General features: G+C 49.9%; 1 protein-coding gene across 1 annotated transcript in view; it reads right to left on the reverse strand.

The window, feature by feature from the left end:
• Positions 1-20,268, reverse strand: part of TTLL8 (tubulin tyrosine ligase like 8) — a 39,175-nt gene that overhangs the window by 17,904 nt on the left and 1,003 nt on the right. The window contains exons 2-7 of the mRNA XM_078074133.1: positions 15,329-15,420; positions 11,406-11,544; positions 10,582-10,655; positions 8,282-8,410; positions 7,063-7,177; positions 4,898-5,020 (exon numbers count right to left, since the gene is read on the reverse strand). Of these exons, the coding sequence (XP_077930259.1) occupies positions 4,898-5,020; positions 7,063-7,177; positions 8,282-8,410; positions 10,582-10,655; positions 11,406-11,544; positions 15,329-15,420 (672 nt within the window). The remainder of the gene's footprint in view (positions 1-4,897; positions 5,021-7,062; positions 7,178-8,281; positions 8,411-10,581; positions 10,656-11,405; positions 11,545-15,328; positions 15,421-20,268) is intronic.

The following is a 20,268-nucleotide window of genomic DNA, read 5'->3' on the forward strand; positions in this document are numbered from 1 at the left end:
CCCCCTGCTTTTGTTCCCTCTCTTGCTGTTTCTCTCTCTGTCAAATAAATAAATAAAATCTTTTAAAAAATTAAAAAATTTTTAAAAAGGAGAGAAAATGAAATCATATGAAATGCTCAATTAAACCATAAAAGGCAGAAAAAGAGTGGAAGGAAAAACACGAAGAAAGAACAAGGACAACAAATAGAAAACAATAACAAATGTGTAGATGTTTATCCAACTATATCAATAATCACTTAAAACGTCAATGGCCTGAAAACACCAACCAAAAGAAATTGTACAGTGGATAAAAAATCAGACCCAATTGTATATTTTCAACAAGAAACCCACATTAAATATGAAGACATATATAGATTGTGAGTACAGGGATGGAGAAAGTATGCCACATGAGACTAATCAAAAGAAAGCAGGAGTACGTGCATTGATTTCAGACAGAGCAGACTTCAGATCAAGGAAACTACCAGGAATAAAGAGAACATTACATAATGATAAAAGGATCAATACTATAATAAGACATAACAATCTTTAATGTATAGGCACCTAACAATAGAGCATCAAAATATGTGAAGCAAAAACTGATAGAATTGCACGAACAAATTCACTATCACAGTTAGAGACTTTAATACCCTCCGTCAGTACTGGATGGATCCAGCAGGCAGAAAATCAGGACACAGTAGAACTCAACAATACCATCAATCAACTGGATGTAATTGACGTCTGCAGGCTACTTCATCCAACAATTGCAGAACACACATTCTTCTCAAGTTCACATGGAACATTCACCAAGTTAGACCACATTCTGTGTCGTAAAATACCCGTTAGCGAATTTAAAAGAATAGGAATCATACAACATGTGTTCTTAGACCAAAATGAAATTAAACTAGAAACCAATAAAAGAAAATCTCCCAAATACTTGGAGATTAAATAACATACATCTAAGTAACACATGGGTCAAATAAAAAAAAATCCCAAGAAAATATTTTTAATATTTTGAACCAAATGAAAATGAAAAGATTTTGACGGTGCAATGAAAGCATTGTAGAGGGAAATTTACAGCTTTCAGTGAATGCATACATTAGAAAAGAAGAAAGATCTAAGATCAATTATCTAAGCTTCCTCCTCAGGAAACCAAAAAAGGAAGAAAGAAATCCAAAATAAGCAGAGGAAAATAAACAATAATTAGAGCAGAAATCAATAAATTGAAAACAAGAAATAATAGAGAAAATAAGCTGGTTCTTTGAAAAGATCAATGAAATTAATAAACCTTTAGCCAGGCTAACTAAAAAAAAAAGTTTAGAGGATGTAAATTGCTAATATCATAAAAGAAAGAAGAGACATCATTATAGATCTCATGGACATAAAAAGATAATAAAGGAATACTATGAACTCTATGCACACAAATTTGATAATCTACGTGAAACAGACCAATTTATTGAAAGACACAACCTGCCAAAACTCATACAAAAAGAAATGGACAATCTGAATAGGCCTGTATCTATTAACAAAATTGAATCAATAATTAATAACCTTCTAAAACAGAAAGCATCAGATTCAAATGGGTTCACTGGTGAATTCTGCCAAACATTTAAGGAAGAAATTATACCAATTCTTTTTTTTTTTTTTTTTTAAAGATTTTGTTTATTTATTTGACAGAGATACACAGCGAGAGAGAGAACACAAGCAGGGGGAGTGGGAGAGGGAGAAGCAGGCTTCCTGCAGAGCAGGGAGCCCGATGTGGGGCTCGATCCCAGGACCCTGGGATCATGACCTGAGCCGAAGGCAGACGTTTAACCATCTGAGCCACCCAGGTGCCACCTGAAATTATACCAATTCTATACAATCTCAGTGGATAGAAACAAAGGGAATACTTTCTACCTCATTATTTGAGGCCAGCATTTCCCTAATACCAAAACCAGAGAAAGACATGAGAAAAGAAAACTAAGGCAAAAGAAAAGAAAACTAAAAGAAAATCATTCATGAACATAGATGCAAAAATCCTCACCAAAATATTAGCAAGACAAATCCAATAATGTATAAAAAGAATCATATACCATATCAAATGGGATATATGTCAGATATCAAAACTGGTTTGACATTTGAAAATCAATTAATCAAATCAATCTATTATACATCATAGGCTAAAGAAGAAAAATTACAGGATCATATCAATAGATGCAGAAAAAGCATTTGACAAAATTAAACTCTCATTCATGATAAAAGCTCTTGGCAAGCTAGGAATAGAGAGGAACTCCTTCAACTTGATAAAGAATATATACGGGTACCTGGGTGACTCAGTCAGTTGAGCATCTAACTCTTGGTTTTGGCTCAGGTCATGATCTCAAGAAAATTTTTTAATTTTTTAAAAATTAAAGCCCCCCAAAATTAAAGCCCTCAGGCTCCACACTCAGTGTGGATTCTGCTAGAGATTATCTCCCTTTCTCTCTCCCTTTGCTCTTCCCCCTTCTCTCTAAAATAAATAAGTAAAATCTTCTTTTTAAAAAAAGGAGAATATATACAAAAAACCCCTATACCTAACATTATATTTTATGATGAGAAACTAGAACCTTACACTCTAAAATCAAGAGCAGGGCAGGACCTCCTCGCTCTCACCAGTTTTTTTCAACATTGTACTGGAAATCCTAGCCAATGTAATAAGACAAGAAAATAAAATAAAAGGCATACAGATTGGGAAGGAAGAAATAAAACTGGCTTTATTCACAGATGACATGATTATCTATGTAGAAAATCTGAAAGAATTGACAAAAAATACTCGTGGAACTAATAAATGATTATAGTCGATCACTTTCTTACACACCAGAAATGAATCATTGGAATTTGAAATTTAAAACACAATACCATTTACATTAGCAGCCCCCAAATTAAATAAATATATAAATAAATAAATCTAACAAAACCTATTTGAAGAAAACTACAAAAATCTGATAACTGAGATCAAAGGAGAACTAAATTAATGGTGAGATAGTCTATGGTCATGAATAGGATTCATTGTCAAGATGTCAGTTCTTCCCTACTCAATCTATAAATTCAATGCAATCCCAATCAAAATCCCAGCAAGGCATTTTATGGATATTGACAAACTGATTCTAAAGTTTATATGGAGAGTCAAAAGATCCAGAATAGCCAACCCAATATTGAAGGAGAAGAACAAATTGGAGAATTGACACTATTCAACTTCAAGTCTTACCACAAATCTATGGTAATCAAGACAGTGTGGTATTCATAAAATAATAGACAAATAGGTCACTGGAACAGAATAAAGAGCCCAGAAATAAACCCACAAAAATATGATCAACTGATCCTTGACAAAGGAGCAAAGACAATATAATGGGATAAAGTGGTTCTTTTCAACAAATGGTGCTGGAACAGGTGCAAAAAAAAAAAAAAAAAAAAAGAATCTAGACACAGATTTTACACCCTTCCTAGAAATTAACTCAAAATGGATCATATACCCAAGTGTGAAACACAAAACTATAAAACTCCTAGAAGATAGCACAGGAGACCACCAAGATGAACCTGGGTATGGTGATAACTTTTTAGATACAACCCCAAAGTCACGGTCCATGAAAGAAATACTTGGTAAGCTGGACTTCATTAAAGTTAAAAACTTCTGCTCCATGAAAGACAGTCAAGAAGATGAGAAGACAAGCCACAGACTTAGAGAAAATATTTGCAACAGACACATCTGTTATCCAAAACACACACACACACACACACACACACACACACACACACACAAACCCTCTTAAACCTCAACAATAAAAAAATTTAAAACAGCAGGGAAGCTGAACAGATTTCTCACCAAAGAATATATTTACAGATGGCAAAGAAGTATATTAAGAGATGCTCAACATCATATGTCACCAGGGAACTGCCAATGAAAACAATAAGGTACCACTGCACATCTATCAGAACAGCCAAAATCCAGAGCACCACCACCACCAAACACAGGGAGGATGAGGAGCAGCGCTCGCCAACGGTGGGAAGGCAGAATGACCCAGCCACTGTGGAAGGCAGCTTGGCTGTTTCTTACCAAAACAAACATACTCTTACCACAGTATCCAGCAATCATGCTCTTTGGTGTTTACCCAAATGAGCTGAAAACTTACACCTGTACAAACACCTGTACACAGATTTTTGTAGCAGCTCTACTCATAATTGCCTAACCAAATTGTCCTTCAGTAGGTGAATGAATAAACAAGCCAGACCATGGACCATCCAGACAATGAGCTACCAAGCTGTGCAGTTTGGAGGAAACTTGAATGCATATCCCTGAGTGAAGGAAGCCAATCAGCAAAGGCTACGTTTGTACGATTCCAACCGGAGGACATTCTGGAAAAGGCAGAACTACGGAGACAGGAAAAGGACCAGGGGGGCCAGGAGCTGGGGAGGAGAGAGGGACAGGGGAGCACGAGGACGTTGAGGGCAGTGAAGTGACTCTGTGGACGCCATAATGGTGGATCCGTCCCTTACACGTTTCTCCAAACCCACACAACGCCCCGCACAAGAGTGAACCTCAAGGCCGACTGTGGTCTGCGTGACAGGGACGCGTCAACGTAGGTTCATGGATCGTAACAAACGCACCACCGGTGGGGGTGGTGATAGTAGAGGAGGCTGGGGGGGGCGGGGCATGTATGGGAAATCCCTGTACCTCCTGCTCCACTGGGCTGTGAACCTAAAAATGCTCTGAGAAAGTGAACAACAAAACACTTATTTGGGTTTTGTAGGCCTAACGCCACGTGGCCCTACACCACGCAGGAAAGCCATTCCCTGTCACCCTCTTCTGCAGGGCGGGGGACAACACCACCCTGGACACGTGGCCCCACTGCCCCTCCTGGCACAGCCCTCCGCGCACGGTGCAGCCTTGAGCCCCACACACCTTTCTTGCTGCCGGAGCCCGGCTCGCAGGCCTCCCCCTCGATGCTCGGCTTGCCTCCGCTGTAGCTCTGCTGGCTCACCACCCACTTGAGGATGCTGGAGGCCACTGTGCGCCGGAAGTCGTCTGAAAGGACAGCAAGGCCTCGCCCCTCTGCCGGCGCTGGGGACCAGGGACCTCGGCCAGCACCAGCTGTCCTCAGCCCCAGTGCCCCACAGCCTGCAGCGGCCTCCCTTCTTGCCCTCGCCGCCTCGAGGGGCCGTTCACTCTGCCCTCAGCCCGCGCCTCCAACCTGGTCCTTCTCCCTCCCGCTCCTCTGCAGATGGGAGTCTAATATACCTCCACAGCACACGCCTCCCAGCCTCCCTCCTGCTCTACCCACCCCCACCCAGGGCCAAGCCCATGGAAGCCACGTGCTTGTCCTTGTCCCGGCTCCCTGTGCCCTCAGCCCTGCACCAGAGGACAGAAGCCCCTTGCAGACACACGAGGACCCTCCCCATCCCAGGAGGCTCTCTGGACCTCCTTGGACATGCTGGCTTCCACGGCTCCCGGTGTGGATGGCCAGAGGGGCCCTGCCACACCCACCTGGCACGGAAGGCAGCTCTGGGTCCCACAGACCCAGGCTTGGGGCTGGCCTGGCTCTGAGTGCTCTTGGGCCAGGAAAGGCGGCCCATATCCCCATCAGCGAGCCCACGCTCTGAGGCCTGTCTTAGCCAATTCCACTCCCACGCGTGCCCTCTGGGAGGTCTGCAGGAAATTCTGGTACCTTCTCACCAAAACCAAACCAAAACCTGCTCCTTGCTCATCTCAGCAGAGGAGGCCCCACCTGCCAGCCAAGCAGTTGCTGCCTCCTTGGAAACATCTGGAACGTGCGCTCCCTTCCCCAGCTCCTCCAGGGCCCAGAGCTTCTCACCTGAGTCTCCTTCCACCAGAACAAATGCCCCTGAGCTTGCCCGCCAACTCCTAGACCCTGTGCCCTGCGGGCACGTGGGCACATGGCCTCCTCCAGCCTGGTCCCCTCAGACCTCCCTCCCTCCGGGTCGCACCAGCACCCCCTCTCTGAGATGCCCCTGCCCACCACCCTCCCCTCCACTGCACTTCTCACCTCCAGCCCCCGTGGACCCTGCCTTGTCCTGCCTGTGTCTGTTTGCTCCTAGGAGTGGGGTCAGGACATACGGGACAGGTGCTGGTAGATGCCACATCTCCACGGCCCCCAGATCAGGCGCTCAGAAAACACAGTCACCCCAAATGTACACTGCCCACCTGCTCTGACCTTCACTTTCTGTCTCTCTCTCTCGGCAGGTCAAACCAGGAATCCTCCCTCGGTCCTCAGGCCAGAGCCCGTGGCCCACAGGTGCTCAGACCTGGGTCCCAGGACCATCCCCATGCTGACCTCCCCCAGAAACCCAATCAGCACCAAGCTGCTGACACGCAGCTCCACAGCCTCCACGGCCTCCACCAGCCTCCACCAGCCTCACCAGCCTCCACGGCCTCCACCAGCCTCCACCAGCCTCCACAGCCTCCACCAGCTTCCACCAGCCTCCACAGCCTCCACCAGCCTCCACGGCCTCCACGGCCTCCACCAGCCTCCACCAGCCTCCACCAGCCTCACCAGCCTCCACCAGCCTCCACCAGCCTCCACGGCCTCCACCAGCCTCCACCAGCCTCCACGGCCTCCACCAGCCTCCACGGCCTCCACCAGCCTCACCAGCCTCCACCAGCCTCCACCAGCCTCCACGGCCTCCACCAGCCTCCACCAGCCTCCACAGCCTCCACCAGCCTCCACCAGCCTCCACCAACCTCCACCAGCCTCACCAGCTTCCACCAGCCTCCACAGCCTCCACCAGCCTCCACCAGCCTCTACCAGCCTCCACCAGCCTCCACAGCCTCCACCAGCCTCCACAGCCTCCACCAGCCTCCCATGCCTCCTGCTTTACCGATGCTGCCCATGGAAGTGTCTGGACCAGCCCTCACCCCTCGAAATGGAGCCGAAGCCCCTGGGCCTTGGGACAGGACCAGGCCGTCTGCCATCACCTCCCACCAGTCCCCGGCCCTGCAGTGTGGCCCAGCCCACCTCCCTTCCAAAGGCCCCTGTAGCCCCTCAGCAGGAGGTGGACCACAGAGGGGCCCTGACACCAGGTGCTCTCCGCCCCCCGCCACTGACTTACCCAGGAACTCCTGCTTCTCGCTCTCAGTGCAGAGGCAGTAACAGCGCGGGAAGAAGGAGTCAGGGTTGGCTTGGACATACCATGGCAGGCTCCTCATGTTCACACACAGCCCGATCTCCAGAGACAGCGGCATGTCAGGCCCCCACAGGCCACCTGCTGGTCCCTCAGACCAGCCTGAACGCCCACAGGTCTGGCTGGCGGCACCCGCTCCAAGGGGCTCTTGGAGCAGAACCCCCCGGCCTCCCTGCCCCTCCTGCCCCCAGCCAGCTGGTTCAAACAAGAGGGTGACCCCTGTGCAGGCCAGGGCCATCTGAGGGCACAGGGTGGTAGGTCCCACCTTTATCTCCCAGGGTCCCTAACTGGTGCTGGGCCCAGGCCCCAGGAAGGAGGGAGCAAGCTTCTGGGCACACTCACCACGGGCCCCGTTTGGGAAAAAGTGCCCAGTGCCCCCTGGGAGAGGCGGTGCCTGCTGGGCACACTGGTGGCCACGCTACATGGGGGCCTTTGTGGGGAGCCCAGCCCGACTGGGCCCCCTGCAGCTATCGCCCGCACCCTGAAGGAGGCCAGCAGCTGAGTCCGGGGGAGGATGCATGGGGCCAGACCCCCACAGGGAGCCCTGGGGGTGGTGCGAGCCTCACCCCGACCCCCGTGTCATCCTTGCCTGTTGGGGGGATGGTCTCCTTGTTGCCCAGGAGCCCCTCTCCCCAAGCTCTCCCACCTGGGTACAGGCAGGCCTGTCCACCCTGGGCTGACCCCACCCCTGAGCCTCAGCCCTCAGAGTCACGGGATGGGGCCGTGGGACCAAAAGGCCGTGAGGACAGGAGGTGCCCACGCCGCCTGCAGCCAGAAGGCCCTGTGCAGGGGGGAGGCGGCCTGGCTCTCCCTGGGACCCAGGGCCTCTCCAGAGTGCAGAGCTTCTGCGGGGCTGTGGTGGCAGCCCCCACCTGCCCTGCCTGAGGTTTGGCCTGCGTACCCAGAGGTGGGACTCAGGGCTAAGGGCACATGGGGCTCTGGGGATGCTAGTGGAGCAGGTGCTGAGGGCCGCTGGACACTGGTAACGGGCAGTGTGGCCTCTGCCCGGGCAGCATTCATCCTGGGGAGGAGCCCCGAGGCGACCAGTCCATTCGAGGCCCTCCCAAACTCAGCCACTGGACTTGCAGGAGGCAAGGCGCTGCCCTGCACCTGCTCGCGCCCGCCTCCCCCAAGCCCTCCCTCTCACCTTGGTGGTGAAGGAAGCTGTCTTCCCGTAGTGATTCAGCATCTGGTCACTGCTCAGGCTGTGATAGTCAATGACGTCCCTTTTGATAGTCCAGAGGAAGTACGGCATTTCGTTTTTTACCAACCTGGACTGGCAAGAAAAAGACCCTCATCAATACCCTATATCCAAGGTTCATATCTTTGGATGTTGGGATGTAAGTAAGAGTGAAGGAAATCAGACTTTTTCATTCTAGTTAGTTAGCATATATGGTAAAATCGGTTTCAGGTGTAGAATTCGTGATTCAGCACTTCCATGCGACAGCCGGTGCCCCTCATGAGAGCCCTCCTTAATGCCCATCCCCCATCTAGCCGCTCCCCCACCCCCTCCCTCCATCAACCCTGCTTGTTCTCTTTCATTAAGAGTCTTTTATGGTTTGTCTCCCTCTCTTTTTTTTTTTCTTTCCCCTATGATCATCTGTTTTGCTCCTTAAATTCCACATATCAGTGAGATCATATACTATTGGTCTTTCTCTGACTGACGTATTTCACTCAGCATAATCTCCTCCAGTTCCATCCGCATCGATGTAAATGGTGGGTATTCATACTTTCTGGTGGTAGAGTAATATTCCACTGTGTATATGGACCACATCTTCTTTGTCCATTCATCTGTCGATGGACATCGGGGCTCCTTCCACAGTTGGGTATTGGGCTCATTGCTGCTGTGAGCATTGGGGTGCAGGTGCCCCTTCGGATCCCTATGTTTGTATCCTTTGGGCAAATACCCAGGAGTGCAGCTGCCGGGTCATAGGGTAGCTCTATTTCTAACTTTTTGAGGACCCTCCATACCATGGAAATCAGGTATTAAATGACACTGGAAGTGTGTGGTCTGTGACTCTCTGGTCCGGGAGGCTGGCAGCGGTGTTCCTTGGGGAGCCACTGTGTGCTGCACTGGGGGAAACCGCCCGCATGCGGGGCTTCTGCTCTCAGGAAGCAAGGGCGGGCTCCGCGCCACCAGCAGCTCCCATGTGTGCGGCTGAGCGAGGCCAGGGCTGCCCGCCCGTGGGTGTCCTTGTGGGGCTCTGGGACATGCCACACGGGGGCATGGGGTGAGTGCACTGCCTCGTGGCCCGGAGACTGTGGGAGCCAGCCTCCTCCCTGCCCCCACTCCTTCAGAGCCAGCAGCCAGGGCCACCGGAGTGCGGGGACCCAGATGCCCTTGGCAGCTGATTTTACAAACAAGAGCACCTATGTGCTCAAAAATTCTTACCAAAGAGATACAAGGAAAGGAAAACATTATCCAAAATTCTGACACCTTGAAGACCCTGCGGGGTCATTCTCTGTAGACCAGCATTTGAGGACACACCTACTATTCTGTAACACGGGCTAGTCTACCTTGACCCCATGTTAGGGCAGGACTGGGATCCTCCCATCCCGATGCCAACAAGAGTGCCCGGAGGGAGCAGGGAGCTGGCCGCCAGCATCACTTCCTAAAACTTATCCCAAATGCTGGACTCAGCCTTCCTTCCTACTCCAGAGCGACATCCACAGCTTCTGTTGTCACTTTCTCCCATTTGTTCAAGTGAGGCATGAACTGTCAGACAAAAGTATGAAGGGCAGCACGCAAGTGCACACACCTACACGGGTGCACATGGATGCACACAAGCACACGCACGCAGATGCACACGAGTGCATGCACGCACACGGGCACACATGGACGCACACGAGCGCACACAGATGCACATGCAGACACACACGAGTGCACACGGACACGTGAGCACACACAGAGATGCACATGAGCACACACATGCATACATGTACACAGGTGCCCATGGACACACACGAGTGCACACACAGAGGTGCGCATGAGTACATGCATGCACACGGGTGCCCGTGGACACACACGAGTGCACACACAGAGGTGCGCATGGGTACATGCATGCACACGGGTGCCCGTGGACACACACGAGTGCACACACAGAGGTGCGCATGGGTACATGCATGCACACGGGTGCACGTGGGCACACACGAGTGCACACACAGAGGTGCACATGGGTACATGCATGCACACGGGTGCACGTGGACACACACGAGTGCACACACAGAGGTGCGCATGAGTACATGCATGCACACGGGTGCATGTGGGCACACACGAGCGTGCTCACACATACACATGAGTGCAAGCATGCACATGCGTCCAGCAGCTTGGTGTGACCGGCTTTGCCACCCGTCCCCAGGATACGGCCCAGGGAAGGTGACAGTGTGAGGAGGCGTGGGGAGATTGAGGCCTGCCTGGCCCACAGGAGCTCAGGTGTGGGGACCTACCATCACATCATGGATGTCATCTGTCTTCTCCAAAGCCTCTTCTTGGTTTTCTTTGCCTTCAGCACATTTATGTTCTGCAAACAACCCCCAGAGAGCCGTCAGCCTGTCTGGGCCTGAGCATCTCAGCACGGCCCCCACGCCACATAGCCAGCAGCCTCCACGGCCACGGCGCACTTGCTGACGCCTCAGCAACTCATCTCCAGGGGCCTTTCGTCTTCCCGCCCCAGTGTTCACTGCATGGCCCCTCCGCCAGGTGCAGTCCCAGGGTCCGGGACCCCAGGTGTGGGGCGGGACAGACAGCCTTGGGATAAGTGTGGTGGAGAGGGGCACGGGAGCAGGACAGTGACAGGAGCTGGCCCCGTGCAGACCCCAGGCCCAAGAAAGTGCAGATGCTCTCTGCAGAGTGGGAGGCGGGGCCTTGGGCAGAGTGACCGAGGAGTGACCAGTGGGGACTCCTAGAGGAGAGACAGACAGGGCAGGGCCACTGAAGGATGGTGGCAACTGCCCAGACATGGGAGGAGGAGGCCTGTTGTGGGCATGGACAGGGGGACACTGAGAAGTCGTGGGCATGGACAGGGGGACACTGAGAAGCAACCAGACCAGGCTTTGAAAGCACAGGCCTGGTGTGGGGCTACCTGGGGAAGGCAGGCCGGGAGGGCAACGGCCTCTGCCTACCCAGGGAGACCTCCACGCATGCAGGGGAGCAAGTCACAGGCTCTTCAGGCCAGAACAGCACTCCCCAGAGAGGTGTGACTCACTCTGGCCCTCTGAAAAACACGCACACAAGCCTTGCACTGAGAGACAAGACGCCTTCGATACTCTACCAAGCACGCCCGCACTGTCATCGTCTGCATTCGGGACGACCTTGGGCAGAAAGTGGAACTTCTTCTCCACCCAGCCCTTTCTTCGAAGGGTGGCCCGTATCACTGGGTAGTGCCCGTAGATGGAGAAAATCTTCTTTTCCTCAAATTGCAAGAGCATATTTTAAATTAAAGAATGAAAGACAAGGTGGTTAATTGTCTGTGAGGGGAGCCTTCAAGGCAGAGTGAGACAGATTGTGCCAGTGGGTGGGATGACACTCAGGTCCCGCTCCAAGGAAAACACGCAGAAACATCCAAGAACGCACATGGGCACGGAGCAGGGCCCTCCTCTGTGGCACGTGCTCATTCTTTGTGGGCCTTGCACATGTGGGTGTCACTCCCACGAAGGCTAGGAGGCCCCGCAACACCAGGACAATGGGCACGTGCCCAGCTCAGGGCAGGTCCTGGTCTGGAAGGTGGGGCTGAGGCCGGAGGCCATGCACTCTAAGGCTTTCTTTTCTCTACGAAGGTGACAGTCTCTCGGGCTGGGGGCGAGGGGACGGGTGCCTGCGGCTCGAGGAGGAGTGAGAGGGAAGAGCCGTTCAACCACCCAAGAAGGGCCAGAGGGACAGGAGTGCCAAGAGCATGAGGCCAGCACCAAGGAAGCTGGGGACTCTGCCCGTGACTGTGGACATGAACACAGACGCTGGGACCAGGCAGGGAGGTGGCAGCGGGTGGCGTGTACCGAGGCCTTCCCAGCTGAGGGATGGGAGACGGGACAGTGACGGTCATGCTGGGCCCTGGGCCCACGCTGCTGAGGTACGGCCTGCACACCTTCACCTGGCAGGGGACAGGGGGGACGGCCACACGGCAGGGTCAGCAGTTAGCTCAGTGCCTCACGAGTTTGTGGGAGCAGGCAGGGCAGGAGGGGAATGGCTCAAACTCATGGTGTCCCTAATTAGATGACTTTGAATGAATCAAAAGACAAGACTATACTGGGTGGGCCTGGCCTAATCAGGTGCACCTCTTAAAAAGAGGGTCCAGGGCGTCCCTGAAGTTGGAGAGCCAAAGCAGCAGAGACCTTCTCCCCAGTGCCGGCTCTGAAGAAACCAGCTCTACTGGCACAGGGGAATGAATCCTGCCAACCAGCCAACGGGGCCTGGAGGCGGATCTTTGCCCAGCTGAGCCTCCGGATGAGATCCCAGCCCAGATGATGCCTCATTTCAGCCTCGAGAGATCCTGAGCAGAGGCCCCTGCAGAAGCTGTGAGATAATAAATGTTTAAGCGTTTAAGTAGCTAAGCTCATGTTGGTTTGTTACACAACATCGGTAGCAGACATATCCTATAGTTCCCACAAGGAGGACCTGCGCCCCACACCCAGGAACACATACAAGAAAGCTTGTGTTGGGCCAGAAGCTGTGAGTTCCAGTTCTAGCACCCACAGGAAAGACCCAGCAGGTCAGAGGACCTCTCTGAGCCTCCTTCTACACAGAAAACCTGTCCAAAGCTGCCCTCGTCCCCCACGGGGCTGTGCACCAGGACAGAGGGATGGGATGAACTTGGCCACGGAGCGGCTGCCACGTGGAGAGACAGGCAGGAAACCTGACCCCCAGCAAGGACGCCCACCTTTTACAGTCAAACTGAACAACTTCAGAAAAGCTGATTATTTTAATCAACAGGATAAAATTCCTCAGGTAACTACAAAAGGAAGAAAAACGGAGTATAAGACTTGTAACATACAAGAGAGGGGAAATGGAATTTAAAATGTAATCAGTCCACACAGAGCCACAAAATGAGCAGACAGGGCAGACTGAATGAGGGAAGGAGGCAGGGACACACGGGGACGCCCGAGGACCCCAGGGGTGCAGTCATAGATAAACCCACCAAAGGCTCCGGGTAAAAGGTGAAGAGCGCCAGGCTGGATTTCTAAAATCTCAATCTATGATGTTTACAAGAGAAAATCAAAAGCACAAGCGTACAGATAGGTAGAACATAAGAGGATCTAAATATGAGACAAAACAGCCTTTGTGACAAAATAAACCCCTAAAGTAAAGAAAATCATGCCATAATTTACAAAAAGATTCAATTCGCCAGGAAGATGCTTTTGTATGCTCCTAGTAAGAGGGCTATAAATTATATAAAGCAAAATTTGACAACTACAAAGTGAAGGAATCCACACTGATAAAAGGGTATTTAACATGCTTCTCTCAGTCAGTGACAGAACCCACAGACCAGAGATTTCCGTCAGCCTCAAAGACTTGAACAATGCAAATAACCAGCTCTGCCCTGATGTCTATGAGTGGGGTACCCCACATCAACTTTCACATAAACGCACAAAATGCTGGGCGTAAAGCAAGTCTGAACACACTTCAATGGAATAACATTATGCAGATTACATTTTCAACCACATGCAACCAAGCTAGAAATCAGTAACAAAATAAACAGAAAAAAAAACCAATTATTTATCCAAAGGATACAAACATAGTGATCCGAAGGGGCACCTGCACCCCAGTGTTCATAGCAGCAATGTCCACAATAGCCAAACTGTGGAAAGAGCCAAGATGTCCATCGACAGATGAATGGATAAAGAAGATGTGGTATATATATGCAATAGACTATTATGCAGCCATCAAAAAAATGAAATCTTGCCATTTGCAAAGACATGGATGGAGCTAAAGGGTATTATGCTAAGTGAAATAAGTCAATCAGAGAAAGACAATTATCATCTGATTTCATTCTTATGTGGAATTTAAGAAACAAAACAGAGGAGCATAAAGGAAGGGAAGGAAAAATGAGACAGAATCAGAGAGGGAGAAAGACCGTAAGAGACTCAATCATGGGAAACAAACTGAGGGTTGCTGGAGGGGAGAGAGGGGACGGGGTAACTGGGTGATGGGCATTAAGGAGGGCACGCGATGTAATGAGCACTGGGTGTTATATGCAGCTGATGAATCACTAAATTCTACCCCTGAAACTAATGATACAGTATATGTTAATTAAATTGAATTTAAATAAAAGGAAAAAATTAATAATAAAATAAAATGAGAAAATCTTGTATACATGAAAAAAATAGAAAAAAAACCCCAGAAGTATAGACATGAACTCTACTTTTAAGTAACTCACAATCAATGAAAAGTAGTAATATGAATTATAAAATACTTTGAACTACATCTCAACTAAAGTACTACAAAAATAAAAGCTTGTGAAAGCAGCTAACGAATGCTTAGAGGGATGCTTATAGCCCTAAATGTTCACCTGTTTTTAGGCTTCAGTAGGAAACCTGAGAATTAACGAGCTGGTATGGCTCGTTGGTATGAAATCCCAGAGAGCGCACACAGCCACCAGGATCAGGCAGGTGACACGGTCCCGCTCCCCAGGGCAGGACTGCTGGAGACAGCGCACCTGGTGCACCCAGCCCGTCCCATGGCGACCGGGGTTCACGACCCGTGCTCTGCAGGTGCACAAAGAGCCTCAGGAGCATGTCCCCGTGGGTGATGCGCTGGACTTCCCGAGCCCTTCACATCCAGCCTTCTGAGCAAGGGCCGCCAACGCAGGGCAAAGCCAGAGAATACCACCTTTCCCCAGCGAAGGCTCCTGGTGCTCTCAGGACAGCAGATGGACCCTGCTGCCCCGTAAACAACAGGACGTACCCCCGCTCCCCTCCCCCTGGGGCCCAGTGCTGGGGTCCAGGGCCAACCCAGGCTGGCGGACTGAGGGGAGCTGGGAGCTCAGCACTCAAAGGCAACCCACTCGCTCTCCAAATTCCAAAATAAGTTTCCACGTTTAAAAAGTGCCCCCCCACCTTGAGGTGCCTGGCTGGCTCAGTCTGAATAGCACGGGACTCTTGATCTCCGAGTCATGAGTTCGAGCCCCACGTGGGGTGAAGAGATTACGGAAATAAATAAAACTTTAAAAAAGTACACCCCCCAGCCCCAAAAGACATTTACCTTGATGGCCTTTTCTGTTAATTGTCTTGCTATTTTGTATCTGTCTAATTTGGGGGAAGAAGTCAAGTCTTGGGAAATTCCTTGTTTTAATTCTGCAGAAGAGAAACAGACATCCAGGCTAAGGTAAAAGCCCAGCCCACCCGCACACCCATCACCTTCCGCCCAGCCCACCTCCGGCCCTCAGACCCTCCTCCTGCAAGCCCTAAGCCCCCTCCCCAGGCTGCGCCCCCCAACCCGCCATCCCCTGGCCATGTCCTCTCTCTGCCCCCCGCCCACCTCCCCTGCAGCTCTGGCTTGGGCACCCTCTCTCCTTGCTGTGCTCCCCACCCACTTTGTGGCCACACCACGCCATGACCACCCCCCTCAGGCTCTGTCAGGGCCAGCCCTCCCCACTCTTTCCCCTGACTATGGCCACCAGACTGCCAGCAGCACACACCTTAAAAATTAAAATGAAAACCCTCCTCTCTGTACCCCACACCTCTCCACACTCCTGCCTTCCACCTCTCTCCACACCCCTGTCTGCTGGACTCCACCGTGGACACCACTCATGCTGAAGTCATACATACACAAGCCGATCCCTTGTCACTCCCTTAGGCCCTGGCTCCTGGGAGCACCGGACACTTGGCTGGCCAGCCCTGCTCCCCTTGGCCCCCCCTTCTCCTCCTCACTGAAGCCCTTTTTCTCTCTCTATGCCCTAACCTTGGAAGTGCCCAGGCCTGGATCTCAGACTCTATGCTTCCTGTCCACACCCACTCACTGGAATTTTCAATTCCACCATGCCCAGACTCCTGGAATGTACACCTTCCACCCACACCGCCAGACCTCCTGACACCTCCAGGACTCCTGGTGCTTGGATGTCCAGGGAACATCGCAGGCGGGACAGGCCAGCAGCAGACACCCCTCCACCCGCCCGCTGTCTTCCTCCCCCTGTGGGCCCCAGAGACCCACAACTGCACAGCCAATCAATACAGACAGAAGCAGCAAAGCCCTTCAGTGGGGATGGTGTTCTGACAACTGCATGTTCACATGCAGAAAACAAATCGAACCCCAGCTGACAACACACAACAGTTCATCTGACGTGGACCCCTGGCCTCCATGTGAAAGCCAGACACACAAAGCTTCTGGCAGAAAGCACAGACCTGGATCAGGCAAAAAGCACCAGCAAAGTTGGCAAAATGACATGTTCTGCTCTGTTAAGAAAAGGAAAATGTAAAGCACCGACTGAGAAAAAAAATATTCTCAATGTAAATGTCCCATGAAGCCCAGCACAGAAGGAATCACAGTGAGTGGTTTCATCCATGTGGGGTCCATGGGGACAAAAACCAGAACAGAGGGAGGGTGGGAGGGGCTGGGGGGCACAAGGACACGGCCCCCGGCACCCCCGGTCCGAGAGCATGGCCTTAGAGCGAGCAAAGCCAGCGTTAGCAGAATGACGGGACAAGACACGGAAGCCACAGACATGTGCCGTGCATGTGGGTCTGCCAGGAACCGAGCAAGCCACGAGCTGAAGGAATTGAGATGGAAAGTACCGCATATTTCTTAGCTAAATGATAATTAAAATACCGAATATCTAATCTTTGGGCTGTAGTTAAGTTGTATTTATAAAGAGATTTTTAGCTGTAGATGCATATATTTGAAAATAGCAGAGGCTAAAAACAGTGAGTTAAGCATCCGTCTCAAGATGTTAGAAAAAACGGTAAATTTAAACCCAAAGAAATACAAGAAAATTAACAGAAAGGAGACATTGATGAAATATTTTTAAAAATCCAATAGAGGATTAGTCAAGCCAAAGGTTTATGACTAACAAAATTAATAAACAATTGGTGAGACCAACTAATAAAAAAGAGAAGAAGCATAAAAATGTCATTTAAAACCTTCCCATCAGTAAAACTCCAGGGCTAATGGCTTCTTGGGTGAATGGTACGGAACATCTAATCTTGTACAATTCATTTCTAGAGTAGAAAAGGCATGGCCCCACCTAACTCGTTGTATGAGGCCAGCACGTTCCAGGGAAGGAAGGTCACAGGCCGGTGTGACTCCCACACAGAGGACAGAATCGTACATGCCACGGCCGCCTTGTGTTATTCCAAGGCTGGATTAGAAAAGCAGACATTGTAAAAGAGTCAGGAAAAGTCGTAAATCCCATGTCAACAGATGCAGAAAGTCTTAATAAGCCCTAATTTCCATTCAGGCTGAAAACTCTTGGTGAACTGAGACACCCATAAACAGCCTGGCAACAACCCTCTGTGGCACCCGGCCTTTGGTTTCTAAGCACGGGCTGCCCTGGCTGGAGGGATCTGAGCTCTCCCTCTCCCCAGGTGATCTCAGGGCATCTTGAGGCACTTACAGACTGGGATGGGGGACAGCAAAAAGATGCAGAAGCAGCGTGCAGAGGTGGGAGGGCTGAGTGTAGACCGCTGGAGTGTCACAAAATATGATGGTCACTGGCCAGACCCAGTCCAGTCGTCCAGGAAGACTCTCGAGAGTGAGAGAGCAGTGCAAACACAATCCTCACCCAAGGCCATCAGAGACACCTGCGTGCCAACACCTTCCCTGGAAGCCCATAACTGCGGGGCAGAAATAAGCACCTGGGCACACCTTCTGGAAGGATTGGAACTTCACGGAGGCTGAGGAGGCCCGCCGGGGAGGACAACGCTCCTTAAAGAGCGCAGCTCCTCATCTGTTCTTTGTGGAGGACCGGCCATTCAAACAAGGGCCTCCCAGGGCAGCTGGTCCCCTGGGGAGAGTGAGGGGCGGGTGAGTGGGTGCAGGGGTGGTGGTGTGTCCAGAGCGGGGGCTGGAGTCGCTGCAGCCTACAGCGACATCCCCTTGCCCAGGCCTGTGTTCCTCACTGATCCAGAAGTACTTTCCCATCAACCTCCAGCACCACCTCCTGCCCAACCTCCTGTCCCATCTCAGAGGGATTCTCTGGGGAGCCCCCCACCCCCACTCAGGGGCCTTGGGTAGTCACCAAGTGCCACAGCTCCACTCCTCAGGTGGCCACGGGAACACGACCCTACCCTGGAGGGGTCTGGCCAGCACTGGTCCGGAGACGGGCTGCAGCACTGGCAACAGCACGGCCGGACTCTGCGGGCAAATTAGGGGCACAGCACCACCTCCGAGGAGTCTTGGCAAAACACTCAACCCAAATCTCATCAGGTCTCCAGAGTTCATCTCCAGATCACAAGGCTCAGAGAAGGGGCAGAGGAGGAAAGTAAACCACCCCAAGGCCAACAGCTAGACGAGTCCCAAAGGTAGGACTTTCTCCAGAACAAGAGGTTGTCCTCATCAAGTCTAGATCCTGAAAACACAAGGCAAGAGGGGTGGCCACTCCAGATCAAACGATAGCGAAGAGAAAGGACAGCCTGATGCAATGTGTGGTCCTTGACCAGATCATGATCTGAACAAACCAACTCTGGGACTTAATGGGGAAATATGAATATATTCTGGGTGTTGGATTTTAGTAAGGAATTATTGTCCATCTTATCAAAGGTGAAAAAAGAGTTTAGTTATTTAGAAAATGTCACTTTTAGAGATACTTAGTAAATATTTAATTACATACTAATATTTACTTATAAATATTAACAGAACTTTAATAAAATAATTATCAAAGACAAAAAAGAGATAGTCCATAATATTAAAAGGATCAATTTGTCAGGGAGATATAAAAATTCCAAATGTGTATGAACTTAATTATATATAAAAATACAAGTTGACAGGGTGCCTGGGTGGCTCAGTCGTTAAGCATCTGCCTTCGGCTCAGGTCATGATCCCAGGGTCCTGGGATCGAGTCCCACATCCAGCTCCCTGCTCAGCGGGAAGCCTGCTTCTCCCTCTCCCACTCCCGCTGCTTGTGTTCCTGCTCTCGCTATCTCTGTCTCTGTCAAATAAATAAATAAAATCTTAAAAAAAAAAAACAAGTTGACGAAGCTAAAAAACAAAAAAAGAAAATCCACAATCATATTGAGATATTTAACCTACTTCTCTCAGTAAATGAAAGATTAAACAAAGGGGGCACCTGGGTGGCTCAGTCCATTAAGCGTCTGCCTTCTCCTCAGGTCATGATCCCTGACCTTTCTTCGTTGGGAACAAAAAAAGATGTCCACTACATCACTTCTATTCAACATTATACTGACAGTAGTAGCCAATGCAATAATGCAGGAAAAGGAAATAAGAGGTATAAAAACTGAAAAGATGTGCAGATGATTGTGTACATAAGAAATCTAAATGAATCTACTAGCTATTAGAATTAGTTAGCAAAGTCACCAAATGCCAAGTCAGTACAATAAAATTAATTATACTTTTATATACTGGGAATAATTAGAAAATGAAACTCAACAATGTTATCTCTAAAAAACATCAAATATCTCGGAGTAAATCTAACAAAAGAGGTCTTCCGTACCTGTACTCTGAAAACTACAAAACACTGTTGATAAGAATCAAAGAACTAAATGTTCCTGGGTTGAAAGACTCAATATTGATAAAATGTTAGGTTTCACCCAAATTGCTATATAGATTCAATGTAACCAAAATTAAAATCCCAGCAGGACTTGTGTGTGTGGGTGTGTGTTAAATTAACAATTTGATTCTAAAATTTATATGGTAATGCAAAAGTCTAAGAAAACCTAAACAAATCTTGAAGGATAAAGTCAGAAGACTTACACTACAAAATATTAAGACTTATTATAAAGCTACTGGAATTAAAACAGGGTAGAATGGACTCGGGATAGGCAGAGAAATTAATAAAACAGAATGGAAAACAAAAAATAGGCCTAGGCCTGATTTTCCACAAAGGTGACATTGCAGGGCCCACCTGGGTCAATTAGATATTCACATGGGGGAAGAGTGAACATTTGCCCACTGACCCCTACCTCACTCCATACAAAATAGTCAATCCCTGTGAATTGTGGAGGTGAATGTGAAATGTTACATTATAAAGT

Source organism: Halichoerus grypus, chromosome 6 (assembly GCF_964656455.1).
Source record: "Halichoerus grypus chromosome 6, mHalGry1.hap1.1, whole genome shotgun sequence".
Taxonomy (NCBI): domain Eukaryota; kingdom Metazoa; phylum Chordata; class Mammalia; order Carnivora; family Phocidae; genus Halichoerus; species Halichoerus grypus.